Here is an 11,136-nt window from a genome sequence, read left to right on the forward strand (position 1 = left end):
CTTTTTCGTTTTTATTATTTGTGCAAGATACGATTTATAAATTGATTATTTCCATTACTTTGACTAATTTCTTTGATAAAATGTATGTTAAAAATATATAAGTGAATTGCGTATGTCCGCATAAATATTAATTTACAAATGCATTTCAATTGTAATTTATGAGTATAGTAGATATAATTTCCTTTGTTTTTTTTGTTTTTTCCTTTTTGGTTAGATATGTCAAGACAACATTTTTTGGGTAACAAGAAAAAAGAAATAGAAAGAAGCAGCGTTAACTCAAAACCACACCAAAGATATTAATAAATATTTTAGGGACAACAATAAAATAATGAAAGAGGAATGACAACATTTGACAAAAAAATCAAAACTACTTAGGACAAGAGAATCAAAACGTTAATAATGTTGGAATTTTTTACCTATATATTTATGGAAGTGACTGGTGATTTTTTTTTTATATAAAAAAAAAAAACGTGATTCATTAAGAAGGAATTGAATGAAAAATATTTTAATATCATGAAAAATATTTGAAGACGGTCCTAAATAAAAATGATGATTTTTCTATTTTGAAAAACCTTTTTTAATGAAAAATTGTGACTTCTTATTATTCGAGAGAAATTGATCCAAACCTCCAAAATATCAAATAAAACAAACAGATTGAGAAATTGATCATAATTCACACACTCCGTATTTTATAATATTTTTGATAAAAAAAAATCTTCATTTCACTTTCCCATTCTCCTATATAAACACTATTTCATATTCAGTTTTCCAATACTTTCAAAACCCACATTCAACGATATTTGTGCGATGAGATCGTCAGCTCTACACAATTCACGTCATGAGATGAATCGAACAAGTTCGGATTCAAATTCTTCGAGCCACTAAATCCTAATGAAGAGCTCCCATTATATTATACTAGCATATTTGCATACCCATTGTGTGTGACGAAAAATTTGATTTTTTTTATTAAAATTAATTTTGGAAAAAAAAAATTAATAAATTTATGAAAACAAAAAATGAATGTTTTTTGGGTTAAATATTAGCCATAAATCTATGAAGAGTAGTTAAAAGACCATAAATTATATATTTATATTAGTTATTTCCCACCATTTTTTTCAAATAATTTGAAATTCAAATTAAAGTCATACCAGATACCAAGTTGGTTTTTCTAAGTTCTTCTCACCTAATAAATAGGTATAGATATATGTCAAATATGCATAAAATGAAACTTCTATATATTTCAACTTCAGTGCAGGAAATTACACATGATCACGTCGAAAGCAACGAATATATATTCAGAAGGAATCATTTACCTCACAAGGGAAACTTGATTCCACAGTTTTCTTTATAATATGTGGTGACAAAATGTGTTCTGGATTCAGTTCAAAGTCATGAAAGAACATTTCCATTGGAAATTCACCTAAAATGTCCCACAACATCTTGTAGATCATTACTTGGAACCTGTCCGATCGAAACAAAAGAGAATTGTGAAGGGCTTCAGCAATTTGTCATTACATAATTTGGACAAACCAATAAAACTGTACTTGGTTAGAATTAGCGACGATTTATATAAACCGTGGTTAATAGCTACTATACCAACAGTTTATCGTACCTGTTACAAATATTATAAAAACCGTTGCTATTTTCAAATATTACAACGGTTTTTAAAGAACCGTTGCAAATTAAATATTAGCGAAACCCGTGGCCAACAGAGGCGGTTTTTTTTGTAGCATGTGGATCAGAAGCCAAATGAATTAAATCATGCATACATTCCCTTTCTTCTTTGTGGCTGAGCAGGAAGTGTTGCTCGCCGTCGTGTTTTCTTTTCAACGATTTCTGAAAAATTATGAGAGTTGATCATCAAAACTTCATCTGTTCTTCCCACCAACCATTCACCAGCTTCTTCTATAAAGCCTACTCTGGTGGATATATGCACGTACAGAAAATTCCAAGTCATTTTTGGTTGTTGAAGAAGATCGATCCAAAGAACTCTTACAAATGTAAATATGATATATCTGTAGAAATTAAAGTAGAGAAAACTAGGTTTTCTATATCACGAAAAATTGTGTATAAAAATTACACAACAAGATGTTTATATAGTTAGATTAAATACAAGCAAACAATAAAAGGACTACTCTATATATCCTTATTAGCTAATAAATAGAAAAGTCTAATAACAATAATATAATCTAACAATATCATCATAAACTCACAAAGGTAACTCGCGTGTGGATCCATGAACTAATAATTCATTTGCACGAACAATAAAAATCATAAACTTAATCGCCCAGGCGTCTTCAGGTGATTGAATTCGGTGTTTTCTAACTTTCTTGATCACCTGCACGTCCAGCATGCACAGATTCACAAGAACATTGTCCTAAAATTATGAGATATGTTGAAATCATATTGTAAATTAAGAAGAATACATGATTAACACATGCACATGCACCTGATCATAATTGCCAGCTGTTTTCATGGCCGTAGTTAATTTCTTGGACGACCATAATTTGTTTAGAGAAAACTCCTTTTGTTTTTCACACCATTCCTGCAATGATATATAAAGATTGATTTTTGAGACAAAATAATAATGATCTTATTATTATTATCAGAATTAACCAAATTAATAATAAAACTACGTTACGTACCGAATCAGTTAAGTCCGTAAGAGCACCCACAATGGGTGTTCATTGGGTGTTATTAACACCCAATGAACACCCATGTGGGTGTTCATAGCATTGTGGGTGGATGTTATTAACACCCACCCACAAGTTGTGAACGCCCATCTTCTTTTATTTTTTTTTTTTGCTTTAATGGGGCGTGCTTGCACGCCCCATCACTTTCTTTCTGGCGCGTGCTTGCACGCGCCAGAAAGAGAGTGTGCAGGTGCAGACGCGGGCCCCACGCGTCTGCACCTGCATTACTTTATTTTTTTTTATTTATTTTTTATTTTTTTTAATTTAAATAATAATAAATAACGGTAATATATTCAATTATTTGTCAGATTGTGTCAAACTAGTACATTTTTTAACGGAAACTTTTTTTTTGTTATTTAATTTATTTTATTTTTAATATAAAAAAATAAATAAATAAATATAACGGCTAGTTAACGGCTAGTTAGAATTTTCATCTATAAATACCCTTCAATGCTAACACCAAAATTCATTCCACTTCCAACACTCTTCAATTCTACTTTCATTCTCTCCTATATCTTTCTTACTCTTTTCTGAAATATTATTTTCTATCCGAAATGGATGAAAATACGAGGGCATATCTTACATATTTGTTAAATTCTACACAAAACCCGCAAAAAAATGCATCTTCCCAAAATCCACAAATTCCACCAACTCATCAATATCCACATCCATTTCCAAATATGCAGTTTCCTCCACAAAACGTTCAAAATTTCCCAGGATTTGGAAATTTTATGAGCCATCCAAATTATACCTCCAGAGGTCCACCACAACCGCTTCCAGCCGAATATTGGCAAAACACGAGTCATCCACCATTCACGCCGCCAGTTCTTCAAGGCTTTGGTACCCCATACACAACTGGTACGCATTTTTCATCTTCGATGCCGACTGAACCTGCATCTCCGACTTTTGTCCCAGAGACTCAACTGTCCGATCGTGAATCCCCAATCGAGGTGGTGAATTTAGAAAAAACGATTCCGAATGCTGAGGGTACGAGAAAGCGTTCGACTTGGACAAAGGTTGAAGATGAGGTCTTGGCCAGAAGTTTTGTCACAATCAGTGATGATCCAATAATCGGCAATGACCAGAAGGCAGATGCATTTTGGGGACGTGTCGCAAGCTACTACAATGACAATCGTCCTGCAGGTTCAAACAGCAGAAAAGCTAATGTTATACGGTCACATTGGCACAACACAATCCAGAAGAAGGTAAATCTATTCAACGCAAATTACAATAGTATTTACAGTTTATATCGCAGTGGTCACAGTGATGAAGACATATTGAGGTTTGCGTATGAAAAATATCGCGAAGAACACAATGGTGTTGCGTTCAACCTCGAGCATGTGTGGAGAATTGTTAAAGATCGTCCAATGTTTACTCCACAATCCGATGATCACTTTGTGGCCACAAAGAAGACGAGGACCTCTGAGTCAGGAGCAAGCAACACATCTTCCAACCAAAATGTGAGCATAGACATAGATGACGAAGATAATCGTCCAATGGGTAGGAAGGCTGCAAAAAGAAAGGGAAAAGACAAAGTCAAATCGACCATGGAGGATCTGACAGTAAACTATAACAGTATTTTTTCAAAGTTCAATGAGTACACAAACGTAAAGAAGTCTGAAGTCGATCTGAAACAAAAACAACTTGAAGTTGAGGAGATTAAGGCAAAAGCTTCCTTGTCCAATGCAGAAGCAAAGAATCGTCGATTGAGGTTGAAGGAGTACGAGATCTTGAACAAAGACACCTCGGAAATGACTACTGAGCAGCTTATCATACATGAATGTTTGTGCAAGGATATCAGGTCCAGTTGGAATATATAAACTGTTTGCGCATTTCGATTGATTGTATTGTTTAATTATTGCATTTCGAAGTATTTGTATTGTTTAGTTATTGTATTTTCGAGTGATTGTAATGTAGTATTTCCGAGTGATTGTAATTTTTAATTATTGTGGTTTTGAGTGATTGTAATTTTTAATTAGTGTGGTTCCAATTATCGTGATTTAAAATTTTTATCAACTTTGAAAACTAGTCATTACAAAGTAGTAATATCAAATGTCTAATTATCCAACAACTTGACTTATTAGATTACAAATAAAATCAACTTACAACTTTTTTCGAAATAAACAAAATTATATTTTCAAAACATATTGAGTTAATTAATAGATTTCAAAGATATATAAATATATGGTGCTAAGCAAATAATCTAATCTTTGAAGCAAAATGAGTTTGATAAAAGACACGGCTAAACAAAAAAGGAAAGAAAATATGGTGGAATTGGTATAATTATTAAAGTTGTTGGATTGCTCAAGTTATGTGGATTCTCTAAGAATGCAAGCCACGTTAGGTATCTACTATAATCAATTTTTGAGACTTTTTTTATTAAAATAATATAAAAATAAAGAATATATATTAAAGTATACAATTTGAAAAGGTTGATGAATGTATTAAACTATTTTTGCAAAATAGTCGTTAGAAACTATCCGTTGCAAACTAGCCGTTAGAATCTAATCGTTGCAAAATAGCCGTTGAAAACTAGTCGTTGCAATATATCCTTTATATATAGACACATTGTGCTAAGATATTTGCATTTCACTAAGATAACTTTCACAAACACATATACAACAATATATTTCCTCCGAAAATGTCTCATTCCACAGACAGCTCTAGGTCAAGTTCCAGTTCGACAAGCGAAGAAGAAGTACATGTTCAAATCGATGAGCAAGATGATGATCCGGTAGAAGATCTGATGTTAATGGTACTTCAACAACACCAACAATTTATGGAAGCATATCAGAGGAGAGAAACACGCAGAAGAAGGAGGTTCATCCAAAGAAATCGTGAAGCCGGTCATGAGAGGCTCGTCAATGATTATTTCTCTACAAACCCGGTGTATCATGATGGAATATTTCGAAGACGGTTTCGAATGCGAAGAGAGTTATTCCTTCGCATAGTGACTGCCTAGAGAATCATTCGACGTTTTTTCAACAAAGGGAAGATGCTGTGCGAAGAAAAGGGTTGTCACCACTACAAAAATGCACCGCTGCGATTCGTCAACTAGCTTACGGAGTCCCTGCAGATCATCTTGATGAGTACCTACGTATGGGTGAATCCACGGCCATCAGGTGTCTTTTCAAGTTTTGTGAATACTTGGTTGAAATATTTGGTGATAGGTACTTAAGAAGACCAAATGCTGATGATGTTCAACGTCTTCTTCAAATGCATGTTGACAGACACGGCTTTCCTGGCATGTTGGGTAGCCTTGATTGTATGCATTGGAAATGGAAAAATTGTCCGGTTGCTTGGAAAGGTCAATTTACAAGGGGACATGGGTCACCAACAATTGTGCTAGAGGCGGTCGCGTCTCATGACTTGTGGATTTGGCATGCCTTCTTTGGGGTCGCCGGTTCACGCAACGATATCAACGTGTTATATGAATCTCCAATCTTCAACAACGTCTTGCAAGGAAATGCACCGGAGGTTAATTTCACGGTGAACGGCACTACATATACGAAAGGTTATTATTTAACAGATGGAATATATCCCGAGTGGGCTACTTTCGTTAAGGCTTTTCCTTGCCCGGAGGATCCCAAGAGAAAGTTGTTTAAGGAAAGACAGGAATCTGCAAGAAAAGATGTCGAGCGGGTATTTGGTGTGCTCCAATCTCGATGGGCGATTGTCAGAGGCCCAGCTCGCTATTGGTATAGGAAAAAATTAAAACAAATAATGTTAGCATGCATTATTTTGCATAACATGATTATTGAGGACGAAGGAGGTCACGTGATAGATTGGTACAACGATGAAGCGGATGAACTTGCACAACCTATCCTAGGATCCAACCGAGGGTTTCAGGATTATCTTAGGACAAATTCAGAACTACGTGACACTCAAGTTCATCACCAACTTCGCGCGGACTTAGTGGAGCATATCTGGGAGAATTGCAACAACATGAATCCGTGAATTAATATTGTATTTGTTATTTTTAATTTCTTTGAATTGTTATTTTTTTAAAGTTATTGTTGCATTTGAATTTAATAATTTCGTGTATTGAATAAATATATTAAAATGATTTTATTTATTTTTAAAATTAATTAAATTAAAACTTAAAATATAATATTATAATTATAAATATATTATAAAATGTAAAGAAAATGAATTTATTTAGTATAAAAGAATTTTATAATGTTGAGTGGAATGTGGGACCCATAAATAATGAGTGTTAATGTTAATAGGATTGTGGGTGGAAAGAAGGATGTGTTATTAACAGTGGGACCCATGACTTTTGATGATGTGGAGGGTGTTATTGGTGTTATTAATGGATAGGGTTGTGGATGCTCTAACAGATAGACAACGCGGATTCCGATGAAGAAAAGAAGCTGGGTAGTTGAGATGATCATCAGAACATGATCCAGATCCCATCATGCAGCAAAGGGTTCTCTTAGAAAAAAGAGCATTATAATTAATATTGGGTACTGGAAATGGCCGATAATAATGGAACAGACCCGATAACAAATTAGTAGCTTTGATCATGAGTGCCATTATAATATTGATGAATTAATTAATTTGCAATATCGATCGGATCAATTAAGTAGTGATGGTTTTTATAGGAAACGGGGATTAAGGAAGACGTGATCCACTAATGGAGGAAGTGCATATATGCTTAATTGCTTGGTGTAAGTAATGGACACCACCATTTTCTCGCTTCGATCTGTATGAATATATATATATATATATATAGCTAGGCTACATGTGAATGTGAATGTCGACCCGGATCCGATCCAAAGTCACTTTTTTTTTTTTAGCAAATTGTTAAGATTATGTTTCAAACTCAATATCTGTCCTAAATTTTGGACTTTGGCCGATTGTTTATTTTTTAAGTCCATTCATTTGTACAATATTTATTAGTGCTTACCCATCGTGAAAAATATTTGGCCAAAACACACATACCGTGTAGTGACCTATTCTCCCGACCCATTGAAATAATATTATTTGACATTTTAAAAAAAAAAATCACGTACCATCATATCATGATATAAATATGTTTATCGTGATATAGAAGGAAAATATATTTTTTTTTAAAATAACGAGAAAAATAGCATATTTTTATTAAATAATTTTTTAAGAATTTTTTTTAAAAAATTAAACATTATGTTTGTCCAAATTTTGATTGACTAAAATGTTAATATTAAAAAAATTTAATAACTTATAAAGTATTTTAAAGATAACAATATTTTATTTGATTTTAACATAAAATTTTCAAAATTATATAATTATATATATATATATATATATATATATATATATATATCTTAAAGTATGTAAAATTTTCGTCAAATGTTTTTGGTAATTTCGTATTTTTTTTGTTTAAATTAGTTTTCACGGGCAGTTCCTGTTATTCAGACTTCAGAGTCTTTTACACAATTGGAATAGAATAAGCTGGACCATAATATGGGCTAATACCTATTGGCCCAAGAAAAATAAGCCAATCTATTTCCCACATTTACAAAACAAAGCGCTTATATTAGCTTTATATACCTGCACTCAACAACAAGGCGTGTCCCTTCGGGGACATCCGATAAAATTGGAACGATACAGAGAAGATTAGCATGGCCCCTGCGCAAGGATGACACGCATAAATCGAGAAATGGTCCAAATTTTTTTGGTTTTTTTTTTTAAAAAAAAAGAAATTTTTTGGACATTTTTTGCCCCTTATTTCACAGTTTTTTTTAAAAAAAAATAAAAATCTTGTATAACATTTATTAAGAGTAAACATTAATTTGGTACACAAATTATTAGTAAAATGTTAAATTGGTACACGAACTTTTTTTATTGGCATAATTAGTACATGTCCACTGGATTCCGATCAATTTTTGATTACATTTATGTCAAATGTCTAATTTAACCTTTATAACAAAAAATACAAATTTTATTTTTAATTTTAATTAGATGTATTTTTATATTATATTTTAGATGTAAAAATTGATTTGATTTAAATTTCTATTTTTACATAATATTTATTATATTATATATATTAAATAGATTATATATTTCAACGAGAAGGACTAAAAAATTATATTAAGGCATACAATATCCAAAGAATTGTAAATAAGTAAATTGATAACATAGAAAATAAATAATTATTTTTTTAGCTAAAATTCCGATTTTTATACATATTTTTTTCATTAATATTTTGAAAAAAAAATATTAAATAAATAGTAATTGTGATAAAATATGTTTTTAATATTTTAACTATGTAAAAATTTATTGAATATATTATTTTAATAAAAATATTACGTAAGTTCTACAAAAAATTAATTTAAAATTTCAGATTATATTTATAATAAAAATTCATCAAATTAATCTTCAATTAAACAACGTCATAACGTGTCACATGTTTTTTAATCAAAAAATTAAAAATTGAAATTTTTTTTAAACATGATAATTTTATAAGAGAACATTACAAAGAATAAATTGAAAGTCGTTCTCGATTTTTCTTGATGACAAAAACAATGAAGCTGGTTTTGAAACAAAATAATATTATTGCATTAATTAATTTATATTATCAAAAGACAAATATACCATTTTCTTCAAAATAATTTGGTCAAAATCTGATGGACATGTACCAGTTAAGCCATTAACAAAAGTTTGTGTATCAATTTGACATTTAATCAATAATTCGTGTATCAAATTAATTTTTATTCCATTTATTAATGATAATTGTTTATGGGTACAAAATTAACTAACCAAGAAGAAAATTCCCCGTTCACCCAACAAAAAAATGTGGGGGTTGAAATAAAAAAAATTGTGCTAAAGAGTGAACAACTAAATTAGCCAACTGCCGCATATGCTTAAGGCTGACCAGGGCAGGATCCTTAAAGAGATTCAAAACCTCCTGTGCGCATCACATTTATTAATGATAATTGTTTATGGATACAAAATTAACTAACCATGAAAAATTTACTCGTTCATCCAACAAAAAGGTGTGGGGGTTGAAATAACAAATTGTGCTAAAGAGTGAACGACTAAATTAGCCGACCGCTGCAAATACTTAAGGCTGACCATAACATGATCCTTAAAGAGATTCAAAACCTCATGTGCGCAATTTCAAACATATCTTAGATCATCGGATGGGGGTTTGTGACTGCCTGCACTACCACCTGAGAACCTGAGTAAACACACACGTTGACATCCTCTTTCACGAAACAGCTGCACCCCAATTTTTAAGGCCAATAGTTCTGCATGTAAAACTGAAAGTGGCTTCAAAATCCTTTGCCCAAAAGCGAACACTAAGTTGCCATTTGAGTTTCGTAAAACTACAGCGACACCATATATGCCAATGTTTTCATTGAAAGAAGCATATATATCCAACCCGCGTAGATACTGTTGAAGGATTTCGTAAATTTAAAAAGGATTTAATGATGAACTCCAAGGCACGTTTTAAACGCTATCTTTTAAGAGATGTTTTTAAGATCTCTCTCAGAATACAATGGAGATAATAATCTAATTCAAGACATTTGAATCTGATTATGCACCTCTATTTATAGAGAATGAAAAGACTTATCTGAACGAGTGTGATTCTTAGTCAAACAATGTATCCGTTCATGAACCAAAGCATCCACTCGCGAACAGTCGTGATGTTTCCGAAGAGCTTTCGGGGGCGTTGCCCCCGAGCCCCCACGAGGTGGCTCTGCCCCCGCGACCTGACCGGGCAGGTCGATTCCCGTAATTTTCGCAGCGGAAATTTTTATTCGTCATCGGCAACAAAATTTCTGAAAATAATCTGAAAAAATATTCTAACAGATAACCATCCATTGGTACACTCCAAGTTCTCGGCGAATCGTTGTCTGTCCTCCCTTACCAGTTTGTACATCACACAACACCGCCCTATACTCCTCAAGATATCTATCATCCCACATCGTCGGTATGATTATTCTCTTATCACCAGCTTCGTGAATAACTCTGTTTCGGATACACCATACACTCCAAGTTCTGCAAGCGAATTTTTCAAATTTAGATTTGCTTATTTGCTCCATCATCCACGTACATAATTCCATGGATGCACAACCTTGAACCCGTTTCAGTAACTTTTAGTAAGGTTGGTTCTTCCAGTGGCTGCTAATACTTGTACAGAAAAACAATGCGTGGCTTGTTGTATCATGTCCAAAATCACACATCGGACAAGCTCCTGTCACAGGCACGTGATGGGATAAAAGGTTCACTCCTGTTGGAATAATATCATGTGCCAATCTCCACCAAAAAATTCTGATTTATAATAACCATTTTTTTTTTTTGGAAAATAACTTTTTTGGTCCAAAAACTTTACTCTTTTTGGGTTTTGGTCCATTAACTTTTTCGATGTGGGTTTTGGTACAATAACTTTGCATGTTTAGTATTTTTTGGTCCAACTGCATATGTGTTAGCTTCTAATTGGTCCACGTCATCATTT

The 11,136-nt window shown here is 32.6% G+C and overlaps 1 protein-coding gene, 1 non-coding gene and 1 pseudogene across 2 annotated transcripts; all 3 read left to right on the top strand.

Annotated features, from left to right (window-relative positions):
* Positions 1 to 3,247: 3,247 nt before the first annotated feature.
* On the top strand, positions 3,248 to 4,513 carry LOC140878525 (uncharacterized). Its single transcript, XM_073282124.1, has one exon. The coding sequence runs from the start codon at positions 3,248 to 3,250 to the stop codon at positions 4,511 to 4,513; it is 1,266 nt and encodes a 421-aa protein (XP_073138225.1).
* An 821-nt stretch (positions 4,514 to 5,334) lies between these two features.
* LOC140878526 (protein ANTAGONIST OF LIKE HETEROCHROMATIN PROTEIN 1-like) lies at positions 5,335 to 6,650 on the top strand (annotated as a pseudogene).
* A 1,596-nt stretch (positions 6,651 to 8,246) lies between these two features.
* On the top strand, positions 8,247 to 8,349 carry LOC140885657 (U6 spliceosomal RNA). The gene has a single exon (XR_012151077.1). It is a non-coding gene; the product is annotated as a U6 spliceosomal RNA (small nuclear RNA).
* Positions 8,350 to 11,136: the final 2,787 nt, after the last annotated feature.

Source organism: Henckelia pumila, chromosome 2, assembly GCF_033568475.1.
Source record: "Henckelia pumila isolate YLH828 chromosome 2, ASM3356847v2, whole genome shotgun sequence".
Lineage (NCBI taxonomy): Eukaryota > Viridiplantae > Streptophyta > Magnoliopsida > Lamiales > Gesneriaceae > Henckelia > Henckelia pumila.